This window comes from Chanodichthys erythropterus, chromosome 13 (genome assembly GCF_024489055.1).
Source record: "Chanodichthys erythropterus isolate Z2021 chromosome 13, ASM2448905v1, whole genome shotgun sequence".
NCBI lineage: Eukaryota > Metazoa > Chordata > Actinopteri > Cypriniformes > Xenocyprididae > Chanodichthys > Chanodichthys erythropterus.
Genome location: NC_090233.1, coordinates 47772393 through 47792476, shown reverse-complemented (window position 1 = coordinate 47792476; position 20084 = coordinate 47772393). Strand labels below are relative to the sequence as shown.

At 37.8% G+C, this 20084-nt stretch overlaps 1 protein-coding gene across 3 annotated transcripts in view; it reads right to left on the bottom strand.

Moving 5' to 3' along the window:
• apba1a (amyloid beta (A4) precursor protein-binding, family A, member 1a) overlaps positions 1-20084 on the bottom strand; it is an 81773-nt gene that overhangs the window by 4693 nt on the left and 56996 nt on the right. For 2 of the 3 annotated variants that reach the window (XM_067407904.1, XM_067407901.1), the window contains exons 4-13: positions 14717-14830; positions 13790-13829; positions 13520-13665; positions 7869-7901; positions 7051-7137; positions 3053-3238; positions 2151-2330; positions 1786-1998; positions 1520-1639; positions 607-747 (exon numbers count right to left, since the gene is read on the bottom strand). In XM_067407904.1, coding sequence (XP_067264005.1) covers positions 607-747; positions 1520-1639; positions 1786-1998; positions 2151-2330; positions 3053-3238; positions 7051-7137; positions 7869-7901; positions 13520-13665; positions 13790-13829; positions 14717-14830 — 1260 coding nt within the window. The remainder of the gene's footprint in view (positions 1-606; positions 748-1519; positions 1640-1785; positions 1999-2150; positions 2331-3052; positions 3239-7050; positions 7138-7868; positions 7902-13519; positions 13666-13789; positions 13830-14716; positions 14831-20084) is intronic. The other variant, XM_067407905.1, reaches the window with a different exon arrangement.

Genomic DNA, 20084 nt, shown 5'->3' with positions numbered 1-20084 from the left:
ATACCGTTATCGTCTCCGTATAAACTACAAAAACGAGAATTTGTGAAAACGGTGACTTTGTGCGCATGCGTTTTACACGTTCGGTCTATAGGCGCATAGTGTTTCTTTACAAAGTCACATCGCCAACTTCTGGCCTGGCATGAATAATACTGCATTTTCGCAGATCAGTGTGAATGGGGATCGCTTCGACAACGTTGTCATCTGTACGTAAAAAACGCAAAAGAAAAAACTTTTCTGTTTTTAGTACATTGTTGTTGTGTAAACATACCCAAAGTATTTGGACCCTTTCTGGTTGTCAAACATTAGTGGATCATGATCATAGTTATTGTGATGAACTACACCTGTGGTTACTCTGAAAGGACACCTGTGTGAACTTGAATGAATTAACAGTCACTGCAAAACTTCCAAAGTGTCCAAAAACCTTTTGGGACCACTGTTGACAGGCTGTAATTTACATGAAACAGAGCTAAACAGGGTAGCAAGTTTCCATAGTTTCATGATCATAATTTAAATAAATAGGGTCATTACCTCATTGGAGAAATATTGATGTGAAAAATCTTATGTTGCTAGGCAGGTGTGGAGCTCCATCGTGTTCCTCAGACTTACCTCACCAACTGCATTTGACAGAATGTGTACAATCTTCTCATGAGGGGTGGCCACAACACTCTGGCTATTGATTTCAATGATCCGGTGGCCGACACGGACCCCACCGCGCTCTGCTATCCCTCCTCTCATGAGACTGCAAATCTGGAGGATGCAGAATACATTAATGTTGTACTTCAGACCAGATTATAGTAGCATTGAGATATTATTAAAATTTGTTGTTGTTATATTTTGAATTCATTTATATTTTGAATTTTTCAAGTTTTAGTCATTTGGTTGTGTTTTGGTGTTTATTATTTATTATTTTATTTTTTATTTTAGTTGTTTTACTAAATTAAGTTAAACTGAATGAAAATGAGAAATGCTGCTTTGGCAACATCTGAAATAAGTTTAAGTTTTTTAATTTTTTATTTCAGTTAACGTTTTCTTTGAAGTTTTTTATGGTTTTAGTTTTAGTTAATTATAATAACCCTGACTCATTCAAAGTCAAGATACTACTGAAAAAACATTACTGTAGTACTGATTACAAACTATTATAACATTAAAGAATTAATACAAATAAAGGTCAATAACAATATTTATTTTCAACTTAAGGCTGATAAATTGCTGATGTTAAAAATGCTCTACTCTTTTGTCTACATAAATAAAAATAAAACACTAAAAACTACAATCAATCATTTTAAATGCTTCAAGTAAACAAGTTATCAAAAATGAATAATTCTTTTTGAGATTTACTAAAAATTACATTTAACACTGTTACTATCAGTGAGTAATATAGTAATATAAATATAAAAATACAGGAAATTAGTATGCACAATTAAATATACATCCAAATAATATTAGATTACTCCAACAGATACAAAAAAAAAAAAATCTCTACAATAGATTTTTTTTTTTTTAAATCCAAAATACCTACAATGCCATTCTGCACACTAAATCCCAGCTGATATCTTAGGTCGGGTCTTCTGATGAGGACAGTGGTCACAGGTGGGCATCTCACAATGTTAAGCTTTATTCTGGATTGGTTCTTCAACCCCTAAGAAGAGCAATATGTTTGACGCAATGAATTGAATGTAGAAGAATCGGCTACAAATAAAATCAGTGAACGTCTAAGAATCAGAATTAAATCTTTGAAATTCATGATATTATTGTACTTAAAGTTTTATTCAAGTACACTTGTACCTTGATTATACTCTGACAGGTGGAGAGGGGTAATCCCACCAGGCTGGTGCCATTGATGGACATAATCTGGTCCCCAATGTTCAGCCTGCCGGACTTCTCAGCCGGGCCGCCATGCATCATGTTTGCTATAATAACTGTGGGAAGAATGGAGCCCCAGCCCGACTCCACAATCACCAGCCCAAGAATCTCTCCCTTCTGCTTCTCTATGTAAACCTGTAGTGCACAAGTACACACAAACACACCACTTTTATCACTGCTAAAACATGATTTAGTCAATATTACTGATAAATCTGATTTTGTCCAGGCAAATTCTCAAAATTTCACAGTAATCTTCTGTTTCCACAAGGCATGCGCTGTCCACTTACATCTTTGCAGTTCTCAGACTTGGAAAAGTGAATGAGGTCATCGTTGTACATGTCCTGTGTGTTAAGGAGGTCGCTATACTCTTTCTGGCTCAGATCCTCTGGGTTGATGCCATTGGCACGCAGGAACTCTTGGTATGCCACACTGAAAGCCTGGCCGATAGACTGAGCTATGAGCTGAGCCTGAACACAAATAGAAATCAGGTGAAATGAACAACTAATAATATATTAAATAACTAAAATATGACATTGCTTGAATGCAATTTGATTTATCTAACCATTGTTAGAGGACAGCAGTTTTTAAAAAAAAGATGACAGCTACACAGATGGGTCAAGAGACGACAAGGGTGGCATCCCTCAGGATAGTCGCATACACGCCTTTTGCCCTCATGTCACTGTTGTACACTGTGCTGAGACATACGCTGTGACATATACGGGCTCTATTCAAATAGTCTCTGCAGCTGAACAGAGAAAAGGTCATTTCCCGTCTACTGATTCAACCCACGCAGCAAGATGCCCAGGAACACCATCTGGATAAATGCTATTAGAGGTCACTACCACAATGGCCAGTGACTGCAATACTGAACATAATGGGAAAAAAATGTGAGACTAAGAAAAATTGGCCAAATATGGATTAAATGTGGAAAGGGTGAATATGGAAGGGGGTTGCTGTTTTGTGTTGTGGTTGAACTCCCCTTAACTGTGGTAAAACCACTGTAATGAACAGCCTAGAGTAGTTTATTACGTTCATAAATCGCAACAACGGAAGTATTATAAAGATGAAGTGTGTAAATCTTTTTAATATATCGTTTTACAATGCTAAAGCAATAAACACGCCCTGACAGCCTCCTTTTGCTGCCGGTTGATAAGGTCACACTGACACACAGATGGGATAAAGAACTCACATCTTCAGACTCAAACACGTGACAGATCATCTTGTATTGCCGCTTCTCGTCTTGGGCAGGGTCAGATGCTTCCACGTCCTCCTGAGAGTCAGAGCGAGGCATTCTCCTTCTGGCCATCAACACCACAATGTTCCCAATATCAGCAATGTAGGAGATGGTCCTTAAAGGATGGTCCATCATTGTCTCCTGAGGAGGAGAAGATTGTAATGGTAAGAAAAATTCTCATTGCTCAATCTATTTGTACACTACAATATATAATATATATATATATATATATATATATATATATATATATATATATATAAATTTTAAAAAAAAATGTTTTCGATAAAACATTGAAGATAAATATACTGGAAAAGCAAAATTTTGGTTGTTTACAGAAAATATTAAAATAAGTATTTTTCAAACCCCATTGGCGAATCCTTTATTGTTGTTTAAGCTTAAATCAAATTAAATTTAGCCAGGTTTAAGCTAGTATAGCTTAAGTATAGCTATTATATATATATTCGAGGTTGGTAAAAATGATATTATGTTTTTAAAAGAAGTTTCTTATGCTCATGAGGCTGCATTTATTTGACCAAAATACAGTAAAAACGATAATTGTCACGCTCAGACATGAGGAAGAGTCTCAAAGCAGCATTCATTTTATTTAACAAAATAAAAAGGAATACAAATTGCAAACTGAACGTACAATAAGGAAAATGAAACAGCTTTACAAGGACAAAAAAGTTAAATGATCGACAAGGAACAGAAAGAAACAAGGAGTACATACACAGGGATAACAAGCTAAATTAACAAGATGCATGTGATGATCATGGGTAACCACAGAAACAAACTAGCAACAGAAATAAAAGGAACAGGAACTAAGACAAAGAAAAACAAGAACATACAAACTAAAAGTCCATGAAAATGAAACTGAAACTCAGGCTGAACAATACATTATATTAACATACATATATTATATATTATATTAATATACAGGTGCTGGTCATACAATTAGAAAATCATCAAAAAGTTGATTTATTTCCCTAATTCCTTTTTTTAAAAAAGTGAAACTTGTATACTATATTCATTCATTACACACAGACTGATATATTTCAAATGTTTTTCTTTTAATTTTGATGATTATAACTGACAACTAAGGAAAATCTCAAATTCAGTATCTCAGAAAATTAGAATACTACTTAAGACCAATACAAAGAAAGGATTTTTAGAAATCTTGGCCAACTGAAAAGTATGAACATGAAAAGTATGAACATGAAAAGTATGAGCATGTGCAGCACTCAATACTTAGTTGGGGCTCCTTTTGCCTGAATTACTGCAGCAATGCGGTGTGGCATGGAGTCGATCAGTCTGTGGCACTGTTCAGGTATTATGAGAGCCCAGTTTGCTCTGATAGTGGCCTTCAGCTCTTCTGCATTGTTGGGTCTGGCATATCACTCTGGGACTCTGATTTCCAAAGGAAATGCAAAATTTACTGTCATCAGAGAACATAACTTTGGACCAATCAGCAGCAGTCCAGTCCTTTTTGTCTTTAGACGTTTCTGACACTGTCTGTTGTTCAAGAGTGGCTTGACACAAGGAATGCGACAGCTGAAACCCATGTCTTGCATACGTCTGTGCGTAGTGGTTCTTGAAGCACTGACTCCAGCTGCAGTCCACTCCTTGTGAATCTCCCCCACATTTTTGAATGGGTTTTGTTTCACAATCCTCTCCAGGGTGCGGTTATCCCCATTGCTTGTACACTTTTTTTCTACCACACCTTTTCCTTCCCTTCGCCTCTCTATTAATGTGCTTGGACACAGAGCTCTGTGAACAGCCAGCCTCTTTTGCAATGACCTTTTGTGTCTTGCCCTCCTTGTGCCCCCTAAGGTGTCAATGGTCGTCTTTTGGACAACTGTCAAGTCAGCAGTCTTCCCCATGATTGTGTAGCCTACAGAACTAGACTGAGAGACCATTTAAAGGCCTTTGCAGGTGTTTTGAGTTAATTAGCTGATTAGAGTGTGGCACCAGGTGTCTTCAATATTGAACCTTTTCACACCGAATTTGGCATTTTCCTTAGTTGTCAATTATAATCATTAAAATTAAAAGAAATAAACATTTGAAATATATCAGTCTTGTGTAATGAATATAATATACAAGTTACACTTTTTTTAATGGAATTAGTGAAATCAACTTTTTGATGATATTCTAATTATATGACCAGCACCTGTAATTGTATTAACAATACAAGTGGTGGGAGGGAGTGACGAAGATTGGAAAGGAGGGCCAGGTTCCCTGGGCGGAAAAGTCCATGTAGGAGCTGAGGAAGAGATCCTGGCGATTCCCAGTCTCTTGCCCTGACAAAGCTATGGGGAAGGCTGCCCGCAGTGAAATTCTAGGCGGTGCAGACCAGGGTGGAGCTGGGAGAGAGGGTGACCGAGGCGGACTCAGGGAAGATGGAGAACCAGGTGAAGATGAAGGAATGGAGGGCAAGGTGATGCTGCAGGACTAGGGGGTTGAGGTGGACCCTGAGGATCCAGGGAACAAGGTGGAGATGGGGGCTGGGAAGACCCAGGCAGCACCAGTGGGAGCGAGGACAATGGAGGTGCTGGAAAGATGGAGGAGCCCAGTGGAAGTGAAGGACCTAAGGGCCCAGCTGCAGACCTGGAAGTCCATGGTAGAGCCAGGGGGATGACAGACTGAGGTAGCGAGTTGGGACGAGGGAACTCACAGGGATGACAAGCCACGATAGAGCCGAAGGAGCAAGCCACGGTGGACCAGATGAAACGACAGGCCAAGGCAGATTCTTAGGCTCAGAAGACCGAGGTGAAGCTGGGGAATCCGGGGACCAAGGAAAAGCTGGGAGCCAGAAAGCCCAAGGTGAAGCCAGGGAACTGGGTGGAATCAACAGAGAAAGAGGGGAATCAGCGTTGAAGGAGGAAACCGGAAGCTGGGCAGAGCCAGCGATTATGAAGGAGCCAGGAAGCTGGACAGAGCCAACGATGATGGAGCCAGGAAATTGGCAGAGTCAGCGATGCTGAAAGAGCCAGGAAGCAGGGGAGAGCCACGGTAGATGAAATAGCTAGGAATCTGGGCACGACCAGCAGAGGAAGTGGATCGAGGAAACCAGAACCGGCAGGGACAGGGAGCTGGATGAAACCAATGGAGCAGGGAGGCATACTAGGGTGGGTAGTAGGGTGAGAAATGGTTCTGGCAACCACAAGTTGATCAACAGGGATGGACATGGCATCTGGCTTTAGCTCCTAACTAGATTTGATGACTAGCTCAGGCTCCGGGACGACACTGACTTCAGGCTCTAGCTCCGGGATGATCCTCTCCACCAACGGAGGGTCCGATCGATGGTGGCCGTGGGCTCTGGGATTGTGTAGCTCTGGCTTTGGGTCAGTGGCAGGCTTTGGCTCATGCTCTGGGTGTCAATGTTCTCCTCAAACTCCCCAACAGTTAGGGGGGAAACGACCAGCCACAATACGTATTGCTGCAGCGAGCAGCTGGAGTATCCCATCGGAAGAGACTGACATCTTGAGAGTGTTCTCATTTCAGGGCACCTGATGACAAAGATTCCACCAAAGGCAAGAAGTTCACGAGGAAGAGTTGAGGCCGGACCTCAAAGCAGCATTAACTTTATTTAATAAAATAACAAAGAATATAAATTGCAAACTGAATGTTGGAGCAGGAAAACACAACATCTTTACAAGCACGTAAAGACAACAACTCACAAGGAACAGAATGAAACAAGGCATATATAAAGGGAACTAAGACAAAGAAAAAGTATTAATTAAAATTAAAATAAAATCGTACTGACCTAAAACTTTTAAATGGTAATGTGTGTTTTTTTTTTTTTTAAAGATCAAGAAAAACTCAATTTATCATGATGAGAAAAGTGAATATTCTGTACTTATACTAACTCATTGTGACATCTGCACTAGTATTTTGTTCACTTTTGGTAAAAAGGTGTGGAAACCAAAGTCTTTTTCATACTGTAGGTGATGAAGTACCTGTGAGTCTGCATTGAGCACTTTGATTCTCTGAGTGGAGATGAAGAGATCTACCTCAGTCATGGGCTGAGCTTCACCTTCTGGAGCCTGAAGATGGAGAAAATCACTCAATATCAGTCACTTAGAGAGACAGTGACAGAGAGAAAGAGAGAGAGAGAGAGCTGACAAGGCCCAGAGATGCCATGAAGGAGCGTGCATCTTCCAACATTTTCATCTTTAAGGCTAGATATTCAAATTCATTTATACTCAACTCCTTCATTGTGTAACTCTGATAACCTGTGTGTTTCTTTTAAGCCAGCTAGTATTGCAAGTTGGCATGGGGTTAGTTTGGTTAGTTTTGTTCTTCAATTGAAGAAATTCAGTATTAAGTTAGAGAAAGAGAGAGAAACAGAGTGCTGGACAGCTGAATAAAAAAGATCAAGATAAGTGCAAAACATGCTGTGCCAGATTTACAGCTTCAAAAACAGTCACAAACACAGCACAGTACCTCAGAAAGAAAAAGATCAGATACAAAGAAGAAGAAAGTAAAGATCACTTGCATTTTCTGTATCCAGCAAACTAGACATTCCTTGCTTTGACTTATTCCACGACTTCCCCATATAAGATCTGGTGATAAAACTGAGGCAATGTTTGGTGTGGAATGAACAATGGCTAACAGACTGTGTGGACGGACACAGGTACATGACTCATTGCTGGATTCAGAAAAATGGCAGACCGACAGAAATTATGAGAACACCGAAGTGCTGAAACCAGGCAAAAAGAGCAGACGAAGAACAAAAATAAAAACAAAACACCAAACCGATGAGCAATTACTGCACCTTCTTCCTGTTTTTGGCTAATTTCTGGGCCGTCTGCTTAGCATGGAACAAACAGAGACAGGAACATTGTTAGATAAATCAGAGCTCAGCAAGACCAATCACATTTGGGGTATCTTTCTGCTCAATAAGCTGCATTTGAAAAAAGTGACTGGGATTTTTATCAGCATAGGGTGACTGTGTAACGGATTCAGATGACACCAAGCCAAGATTATTAGACACCACCCTACAATATGTTGCTTTTGGTTTCTTTCCATGGTAATTTGCACCATCATCCACCAGGTGGCCCATTTGTTCTTTTAATAGCATATGTCTACTATTGGTGTTATATTACAAGACATCCTGTTCATAAAACATCAACTATACAAAGCAGAGAGAAACTGAGCTGAAAATTAGATTAAGAGCAAGTTCAAACTTGCCAACAGGCTGTGATAATGAATCGAACTGGCCATCTAAGGAAAATCTACATCATGGCAGCTGAGGCACGGTGTATTGATTCAGAAGCCTCTTCAAATGCATGCAATTTGCACTTGTTTTATATACCGCATTGAAACTGTCAATATTACAAAAACAAAAACAAAAAACATATAAATGATTCTCAAGGATGTCACTCATTTTGAGCTCATGATTGTGTATGGGAGAAGGTACGGCACATGCAGATGAGGTCTGACCCAATAATGCAAATAACTCATAACCTATGATCATCTTTCAATTGTCTTTAGCAACAGAGATCACATACCAAGATGGTGGTAACTGTACAACCCATACGCATTTACATATTTTCAATGGAACAGTTGAGGGTCAAGTGCATAACTCTGAAGATTTGGCCCACATTAAACTGTTTCCATTCTAAGAAGGAGCTCCATTACAAGAGAAGTGGAACAATTATATGTCTGTAAAGACCTTGTGCTATTTGTCTGTGGCGACCAGGGCGGGCGAGAGCCGTGAGGGAAATGAGCCCCACCTGGGAGGCGCACCGGCCTTGAGTCGTTCTGTTCTTTGTTTATTTTGGTATTAAAGTTTTGTTGAATATTCGCCGGTTCCCGCCTCCTTCTTCCCGTACATACGAACTGTGTGACACTGTCATTCTTTGATGCTTATTAAGGCAGCTAGATCACCAACGCATTTTTAAGGTGATGTGAAATGTGACTCTTTGTCTTTTAAGCAAAACTGTCAAATCAGATAATCTACAAATGGACAGTATATTGAATGTTATTTCGTAAATATTAAATAAGTGTGAGGGTTCCATGTCAATATCTGACCAAAAGTCATTTGAGGAACCCTTCAACCTTAATGGATTAGTTCACTTTCAAAAAAACATTTCCTGATAATTTTCTCACCCCAATGTCATCCAGGATGTTCAAGTCTTTCTTTCCTCAGTCAAAAAGAAATTAAGGTTTTTGATATAAAAAATTCCAGGATTATTCTCCTTATAGTGGACTTCAATGAACTCCAAAGGCCCTATAATACACCCGGCGCAATGCGACGCAAGGCGCAGCGCAAGTGTGTTTGCTAGTTTGCGTCCGGCGCCGTTCATGTTTTCCCGTTCAGCGCCACGTCCTTAAATTAGTAAATGTATTTGCGCAAGTTAGTGCGCCCATGGGCGTGCTGGCCTAAAAAAGAGGTGTGTTCAGGCGCATTGCCGGCGCATTGCTATTTTAAGGAGCTGAAAATAGACTAGACTTTAGACCAGGTTTGAGTTGGTCTATGGCGCAAAGTCAATGGCGCAATATTTTTTTGTTAGAGCGCGTTGGTAGAAACTGCGCCTCTGGGCGCGTCTACAGTGCGCGTTGACTTTGCTTATTACACACAGGGATGCGCATCACACAAACATGCCAAATATTAAAAACAAAAGGATTACAGTGTAAAAGAATATTATTGTGTAGGCTACATAAATATAAAAATGTAATGATGAATAGTCATTGCGTGTATTAGAATTAGGCTACCTATTTTCAATTCAGCCTATTACTACTTATAATGATGAACGAAATTGGCTAATTAATTGAACAATCGTGGCAATACACACACATATATATTAACTGATATATTAATATATATTATATTAAATTTGAAAGCCTGCATTTGCAAGCCCGCTTTAACTTCACGCACGAGCAAATCGGTTTCTTCGGTTGAAAAGCGGTTAGCTTTTCCGCCAACAAATTCCGGCATGTAAATAGCAATCCGCCATGGCGCGAGTGCATCTCGCTCTTAAAGGGAATGGGAGATGCCACTCTGATTGGTTTATTGAACGTTATGCCCATTATTCATTAAGAGAATAGGGACAACCCATTTCAAAAATGTGCCCCGGCGCACGGACCGTTTTTCCGTCGTAAAAAAAAAAAAAGTGGATTTGGACACGCCCTGAGTGCACCTGCGCCGTGCGCTTTACACTTTATGTTTAGATCGTTAAAATAGAGCCCCAAATAGTTGAAGGTCAAAATTTTAGTTTCAGTGCAGCTTCAAATGGCTTTAAACGATACCAGACGAGGAATAAGGGTCTCATCAAGCAAAACAATCGGTCATTTTCGAAAAAAAATTAAATGTATATGCTTTATATAAACAAATGATCGCCTTGCACGTGCTTATGCCAAAACCGCACTTTCCATGTTTTCCCGTAAGCAGAATAGGGAAGGCGTAGGACATACAGCGTAAGCTTTTTGAAGAATACGGAAGTGCGGTTTTGTGCGGATTTTTTTTTAAAGTGAACTAATCCTTTAACTGCTAAGAAGACCAGATCAGCCGGTTCAGGCAATATGTTGTAGACCAGAACCATAGGGATGCATGATATCCATCAGTTATGGGATGATTTTATTTATTTATTCATTAATTTATTTATTCATTTCTATCAATCAATTTAATTGTGCTGCTCATTTTCTCCATTTTTAAATTACCATCATCAAACACAAGGGTTCTCAAATCTGGCCCTCGAGATCCATTTTTCTGCAAAGTTCACTTTCCTGCTCCAATTACCTTATCAAACTCACCTGAACAAACTAATCAGTAATTATTTATACATATTAAGTATATCTTATTTGAATCTGATCTAAAATTATTGACGTCCACACTGTGTATCGCAACTGTTCAGATCTGATTTGTGTTTTTTCGGAATATCTGCATTGGTTTCTATGCATTGGAAGGTATATGCCAAAAACAACAACAGCAACATGGAGGGTTTTGCAATAGAGATGTGGTCTTATTTACAACATGACATTGTATAGCTGGACTACTGCATCTTCTGAGGCAGCGATAGAATTGTAGGAGGCTGGTATGTGCAGATTTATTCTGTGCTGTCATCTCTGCTGTCAAAAAATGTCTCCATTATATTGTCATTTTCTGCTCGTCCGGTGCAGCGACTTTCAGCATGTTTTCTTATAACAACGTCTGATGTTGGGGTGGTGGAGGGATGCTGATAAACTGTCAATGAACAGAGGATTTCAATCTTTCAAAGGATTTCAAATTTCAATTTGCACAAAAATCGGACCGACAGTCTGAATGTAGCCGCTAACTCTGCAGGAAAGTGCATCTTGAGGACAAGAGTTGAGAATCCGTGATCTAACTTAAAGTTAATCTTTATAAATACTGTTAAATTTAATGTTTTGCAAATCTTAAAATGAATATCCATTTCATCCTGTACATTATAATGTGGTGCCTAATTTCACTTGTAGCAATTAATATGATTTATTTAGTTTTTAGTGTTTTATTTATATATTTATTTTAAGTAGTACATATAAAATGTAAAATAATTATCAGCTTCAGTATCAGCCAGAATCATAATATCCCTACCAAAATATGTTGTGCTTTGAATTCTGGTCTCCAGCAGGGGATGTTAATGTGCTGGTATCATCATTATGCTGCTTTACTAGTATTTCTAGCTTATCTAGTAATATCTATTTTGAGAGAACATTCAAAAAATAAAATCTTTATAACTTGGAATGTTAGCAAAATGTTTTTGTAAGCAGTGTTGGTCAATTTGATGGTGAAGATGTAAAATGCTGGTCCATCAGCTAGACCAGCACCAATCGAGTGCTAACCAGACATGAAATTCATGCTGATTTAATCTGCTCTTTTCAGCTTAGCAGATAAAACAGAAGAATCTGATGTCTAGCCATTTGCAATAAACCATTCCGATATTGTTGTCTTCAGTACCACACAGCGATCTGTAATTGAACATTTTAAAGGTGCCCTAGATTTAAAAAAAAAAAAAGATGTAATATAAGTCTACGGTGTCCCCTGAATGTGTCTGTGAAGTTTCAGCTCAAAATACCCCATAGATTTTTTTTAATTCAGTTTTTTAACTGTCTATTTCTGAGCTCGCGCTCGCCTTGAACAGTGCATAAACAAAGTTCACACAGCTAATATAACCCTCAAATGGATCTTTACAAAGTGTTCGGCATGCATGCGTCGGATTATGTGAGTATTGTATACTGTTATATTGTTTACATTGATTCTGAATGAATTTGAGGCTGTGCTCCGTGGCTAACGGCTAATGCTACACTGTTGGAGAGATTTATAAAGAATGAAGTTGTGTTTATGAATTATACAGACTGCAAGTGTTTAATAATGAAAATAGCGACAGCTCTTGTCTCCGTGAATACAGTAAGAAACGATGGTAACTTTAACCGCATTTAACAGTACATTATCAACATGCTAACGAAACATTTAGAAAGACAATTTACAAATATCACTAAAAATATCATGATATCATGGATCATGTCAGTTATTATTGCTCCATCTGCCATTTTTCGCTGTTGTTCTTGCTTGCTTACCTAGTCTGTTGATTCAGCTGTGCACATCCAGACGTGTAATCCCTTTCATAATGTTGGGAACATGGGCTGGCATATGCAAATATTGGGGGTGTACATATTAATGATCCCGACTGTTACGTAACAGTCGGTGTTATGTTGAGATTTGCCTGTTCTTCAGAGGTCTTTTAAACAAATGAGATTTATATAAGGAGGAAACAATGGAGTTTGAGACTCACTGTATGTCATTTCCATGTACTGAACTCTTGTTATTTAACTTTGCCAAGATAAATTCAATTTTTCATTCGAGGGCACCTTTAACACAAAATGTACATACAAAGGGACATGCTGAAGAAACACTAAATGGCACAGGTGTTGGGCTCACTGCATTTTTTAAGGTGGAGGTAAAAAATGCTGAGTAATGCAGCTGACAGGGCGAATGGCTGATTTATGCTGCAGGAGAATGAACAGGAGGGAGGTGGTAAATGTCTCTGATCCTTTAGGAACAAGAATCATTAGATAGGTCCCTGCAATAGACTACAGAATCATTTCATTGCCTCAAGAGGACCACACACTCTTAGCTTTACGATCATCTCTCTTCATCTGCTGTGAACTGACATTTCAATTTGAACAACAAAATAAGACTTTCTGTCTGCAAAACGCAACTTCATCATGTTGTATCCGAGGAATAAAATGCTTGCGCAATAAATACACTATCCGTATATGACAAGTCAGAGCACAGCTCTGCATTTCTTATGAATTCCCATTCGTTTGTCCTAAAACTGTCACTTTTGCTTTCTTGGAACATTTATGCTGATCCTGAAGCAAGTATTGCTTAGGAAATTTCTTGAGGTAGATTCATAGAAGCTCACGTCTTTACAGCGGGGTAAAGACAGAACACTTTCACCTCACCTTAATGCGACTCACAGCCTCCTGAGCCTGCATCATGCGCACATTTTTGGAGGGTGTCTTGTCTGAGAGCAGCTGGGTGGATCCCAGGTAGTTAGCAGCAAAGATAATACCATCAATGAGGTCCTCTGGGTCACATGGGCCGGGTACTAACAGATAGGAGAGGAACATTTCAGATCATCTTCAAAAATGCTCAGGGTGTGTTATCAGGATTAAATGTAGTAGGTGAGGACCTGAAAATTGTCAAAATGAGGAAATTACAGGCAATCTTACCTTCCACATAGGTCGGGAATGAAGCAAGACTTCTCCTTGACTGCACATATAAGAAAGACCCAGATGTAATATAATATAATAGAAAAATAATACAGATAATAATGCACAGTAATATATTATGCTATATTACACATATATCTATATATTATATAGTGAATTTCTTTGAGATCATAGATGTCACTTCTTGGGCTTTTCAGAGATAATGTTTGAGGGTTTGGTGATTTTTAGAAATGTCTTTTGTTTTAAAATGTAATTACATTTCTAGACACTGTATTCTTGCCTATATATGAATAAATGGCAACACTTTAAAATAAGGTTCATTAGTTAACAACAGTTAACTACATTAGTTAACAGAAACTAATAATGAACTACACTTCTACAGTATTTATTAATCTTTGTAAAGTTCATTTCAACATTTGCTAATACATTATTAAAATCAAGAGTTGTATTTGTTAACATTAGTTAATGCACTGTGAAGTAACATGAGCAAACTATGAACAGCTGGATTTTTATTAACTAACGTCAACAAAGATTAACAAATACAGTACCAAATGTATTGCTCATGGTTAGTTCATGTTAGTTAATACATTAACTAATGTTCAACTAATGAACCTTATTGTAACCCTAAGTGTTACCAAATAAATGAACTAAATGAATGAATTAAACATAATAGCAAAGGAAGAATACAATACATATAGCAAAGCAGAAATACAGTTTTAATCTTGAATCTCCTCAAATTAATCTATTATAACTGTATCTTGAATAATTTATAATAACTTCTAAATCACACAGTCAGGACTCTAATGCTGTGGCCAGTAATATGTGTCTAATTAAGTTCCTAGAGCACCTACTCAACATTACCACCAAGAATAATAAAAAATCTTCAAATTTCAGCACAGTTTCAGAGGTCTATTCATAGCCGCCTACCTCCTCTTTACTGGCTGGAGATGGAGGCTCAAAGCTGTCACTCCCCTCATGTGACGTCAGGGGACGGCTGGAAGACTCGGCCCCTTGTGGGGAGGTGGAGCCTGAGCCTGGAGACTGGACAAAAGAGCCACATTAATTAATATTGCATGCTTTACAGTCTATCATTTTTGGACAACCCACTAATACTAAAACTACATTTACTCATGTATTGAGACTTTCAATGACATTTAGAGTACATTATGTTAATAAAAGTCTTCATGGGTTTTGAATAAATTAAATAAATGACTAAAAAAAAAATCAAGAATTCCCAAAAAGAAGACAAGTAAAACTAGAGAGGTTTGTTTTCTCATATTGCTGCCTCAAAACTACACCTCATCTCTCTGAAGAGGTCAAATCTGAGTAAGAAATGTGAAATACTAGAGAACAAATGACTCATACCCTGAATAGCCAGAGCACATTAAAATGAAATATTAAAAGATATTTCCTGTTCATAATTTGTCATAACGTACAAATACTGCAGTCTAGTCCCACAATGTATCTCCATTATAATAAAATCATTAGATGTGTAGATTGGAAATGGAAGAACATTCTCACTTTAAATGCTTATACCATATTATATTAAATTAATATACGCATTCATATGAACATGTATGAAGTACAGAAACATTTGAAGATAAACCCAACACAATGAACTCAGCTCCTCACCTCATCACCATGGTGACGATCTACCTGATACATCCAGAAATTTTCCATATCAATAAGTGCTTACAAAAGCTGCAGTGAAAAATGTTCTTCCTCAAGATACACTCAAATCAAGTGCTACAGCAGATGTTGCTCTTTGGACCAGAGTACGAGAGAGAAGAACATAGGAGCCTCTTCCTCTCTCATCAAACTCACGTTGATTAGTTGACAATGGCACCAGACAACAGAGGACACCACGGCTCCTGTTACAGCCCGACCTGGGAAAACTGTTCCTGGAACAGCTTCGCTCAAGAGTCACCTGGATCAGAGACCACCACACTATGCTGCTCTGCAAATTCCTTGACACGTTTACTGGTGGAATAAGTAGCACTAATGAACTTGAAGCTGATACTACCAAAAGTCCCTATTAGTAAATGACTCATTTTTAACTTTTCACACCATGAAATATACATTACCTATACAGAGCTTGAGAAAAAAAAAAAAACTAAAAATAAATAATACATTTGAAAGCATGTTAAGCATTAATGGAGGGCAGGGGAAGAAGGCAGTTTTTCTTCTCTGGTGTTATATGAGCCTTGCTGAATTATTTACAGGCCGTCTCTTTCTGTGTCTCTTGACTGCACTAAATAAATCATATTGTGGAGGGGAAAAATAACAGGCTTCTGATGAAATGTCAAATTTTGAGAACAGCACATTACAGGAGTGGGCAGGACACCACCTAATTCAGTGCAACTTTAATGGGAATTGTGGGAAATGTGGAAGATGCATGACTGAATAATTTTCACTGAACGACTACAGAAAGTTGTTTACATTTTAGAATCACTAACACGTTTTAATTTTAAAATAAAGAAATGTTATGATATAAAATTAATATGAAATGTTTAGGATGGTGCACTATTTCTAGGGAATGGATCAAATGTAAAAATGTTTAAAATAGATCATAAGAACTTTTGAAGAGAACTTCTCAAAATCATGCTGGAGAATGTGATCATCAGTTTTGACAAACGTGGAGTTCATGCAGCTCGAGTGCTGCTGTCAATGAAGCAAAAAAAGACAAACCAAACGCTAAGAAAATGTGACTGACTTAACAAAATATAAGTTTTGACTATCGGTCTCCGACTTTCAGGTCCCAAATGGAACCCTAAGCTTCGCGATCTTCCTCCGAGTCCACACTTTCATCATGTAATGCAGTTTTGGCTGTCAGGTAGAACTCTGCTGCGGACACCCTTCCCTTCTGAAACCTAAAATGACAAATGGGACGCCCTACAGTACTGTGGACTTAACAGAAACGTGTATTTCGTGGCCATTTTAAGTCCACAAGACCACGTGAACTGTGCCATTTGGGACAGGCCAGTGTTGCTATTGTTAATATAACAACAACTAGAAATCAAATTTGCCTTGATCTTTTGACATATAAGCTGTCTTTGTAGCATTAAAACATCCTGCATTTATTTAATCAAGCTCCAAAAACGGCTTGTTTGGATATTGTGAGATCTGTGACGGCACACGGGCAAAATACATTTGCATATGCTTGCCTCCAGAGCAAGACATCGACGAATAGTTTTATATGCCTACACTAGATGTGAGTGTCGTGTCACGTCAAAAGCCAGATTTTATAAAGGTTTGAAGGGGGTCGGCGTCATAATTTAATAATACTTTGTCTGTAAATGACTTTTTTTCGTATATATTTGTTTTTTTGTACCTCAAGGAGGTAATATTCCATGTCATGAGCCCTTTAAAAAAACATTTTTGTTAACATTTTATAGAGTTGGGTCCGAGTCCACCTTTGTCGAGTACGAGTCAAGACCAAGTCCTTAAACATCAAGTCCAAGTCCGAGTCCAAAAGGGGCCGAGTTGGACTCAAGTCCGAGTTCTTAAAGGCCGAGTCCAGAAAGTAATTAAATTAAAAAAGATTATAAATTGGTATTGTAAATTTTTACATTCTATTAATATTTTAACCTTTCAACCCATTAAACCAATGGCAATATAAAAATCTAATAAAAAATACCACTATTACATCTTGTCATTGCCATTGAACATTTTTATTTTGTCAACAGAACTAGTTTCCTATCAAAAAAGGTTTCAAAGAAAAGAAGGGTATATGTACATGAAAATACAAATGAACCTGTTTTATTTGACCGTGCAAGTGTAAAACCATTAGATATCATCACTGATGATGCACATTGAGGTGGCCTCATTTCTGTCTGCATGATTTAAGTTTGTGCGTGTGACCCAATATTTAGCGTCATATCGCCCAGCCCTAACAATGTTATTTGGATTTAAATTGGTATAAAAGTTATAATAAGCAGCTTCCCTTTCTTTATGTTTTCTCTGAACATGTCGGTAGAAATTGCCAGAAACATCAGTAAGAGTTGTTTTGCAATATTTGCAATCCGCAGAGTGCTTCTTTTTACCGAATTTCTTGCAAATAAATTCTTTATAATTTTCGTAAGCAAAACAAATTATTGCTGACTTTGAAGACATCGTCCTAGCCACACATTGATATCCAGTGAGTGATATGTGTGTTTCGTCTGCAAGCATAAGATGATATGCTACCGCTGCCTGCCGGTGTGGTACAGTAAAATGACAGACGGGGAGACATTAATTAATATCTCATCTCAATTTTATGCTGGTTTTATTGTTACACATGACGCGGACTCGACTGTACTCGGAATATTTTCAGAGTCCAAAATGTTCAAGTCCGTGTCAAGTCCGAGTACAAATTCACCCGAGTGCGTGACAAGTCCGAGTTCATTCAAAATTGGACTCGAGTCCGAGTCCAAGTTCGAGTACCCCAACTCTAACATTTTAATTAGCCGATTCCAAGCTCATGTACTTGTACTTGTACTCGTAAAAATACCCCCAATACCAATGCCTCACGTGACGTAACTGTCAGCAGAAATGTCAGCCTCAGAGTTGTGGAAATACTTCAAAATTAATGATGACAACACGCACATTGCGAACTGTATGCTTTCAATCACAATTCGTTATCAATTAGTGAAGGCGGGATAGGTGGAATCGTGCTCTCTCTCTTTCTTGCGCGCGATCAGTTCTCCTCGTGCCTGAATGGTCAAATACACACATAGTTGCCAAAATGTCCATAGTGTTGATTATCTCACGTAAGTACAGCCGGTTATGGCTCAAGTGGACGCAAACATTTGGTGAAAACAGGATATGTGTCAGTATCCATGGATTCTGTCTTAAAGGGACCGTAGCCTATTTGTCATTAATGTTAATAAAACAACAAAACATGTTAAATATATGTAGGCCTATACTTGATAAATAAACCTACTGTATCTGAAAAACAAGTTTATTTCATTTCTATCTCTATAGTATTTGTTGTATTGCTTGTAATCTGTTTGTAAATTTCTTTTTATATAACAACAATTATATATATTGGTAATTATGCCATTTGAAGGTTATTGGACTCTGAAATTTTAATTTTAATTTTAAGCCCATAAAATTATTACTTTTTTCATTAGAGTAATAATAAAGAAGCTGTCCTACATTCATTAGTCTCACTGTGTTGTGCTTGGAAAACTGCAACATCACCCCAAAAAAAAAAAAAAAAAAAAAAAAAAAGAGAGAGAGAGAGAGAGAGAGAGAAAACGTAAACTAAAAAAAAAAAAAAAAAAAACTGCCACTGAATTGACTATCAACTAACTGAATTAGAGTTTAAGGTCACACTTTAGATTAGGGTCCAGTTCTCACTATTAACTACGACTTTTGCAGTATAAGGCATTAATATGTGCTTTATAAGTACTAATAAATAGCCAATATCCTTGTAATATGCATGCTTATAAGCAACTAGTTCATTGAGAGAATTGGAACCTAAACTAAAGTGTTACCAAGTTCAAGTCAAAGTACTATAACCACTAAAACTGAAATAAACTAAAGCTAAACAGAAATAAAAAATAAAATAAATAAAAATAAAAACTGACAAAAATGAGAAAAGCACAAAACTGAAAATGTAAAAATAAAAGCTAATTCAAAATATTAATAAATACTAAGAATATTTTGGAAAGTTAAGAAACCTGAAACCACAGAAACCTCCACAGTGGCCTGAATAATATGTTGTGGGATATGAGTGCAAAAATAATATGCTACAGATAAAATCTGAAAACATATAATCAGCACAATCATTTACAAATTCAACCATAATTGCAGTGGCTGGTGTCTTCTTTAAACTCCCACTGGGAGTTTTCAATTAAGTGCAATTCTTTCCTTTTTCTCTGAATGCGCAAGGAAACGTTCCCTCTCATCACAGAGCCAAAAGCCCTCGATCCCATAGAACTTCCTCCAAATGAGGCCTTGTGCTCATGAATACTGCTCAGACAAACAATGGTGATTAATTAACACTGTCGAAACAGGCAACAGATGAGCTGGGCTTTGCGTTGTTTGTTTAGTGAGACAGACTATGTGTACTGTATTTCTATAATGTGTTGGTAATAGTCTAGACAGTGTGTCTGATTCAGCTGTGGTTGAGTAAAATTACGCAGCACAGAATCTATTAATTATGTAAATGGAAAACAAAAGAAAAGATATCAAAAATCTCAAGCACACATCGTGAGATGATACCATTAAGTTAATACTAACCATGAGTGCACTTGAATGACATCTACTCATTATGTTAATAAAAGGGTAATACTTATCTCAGATAATGGGA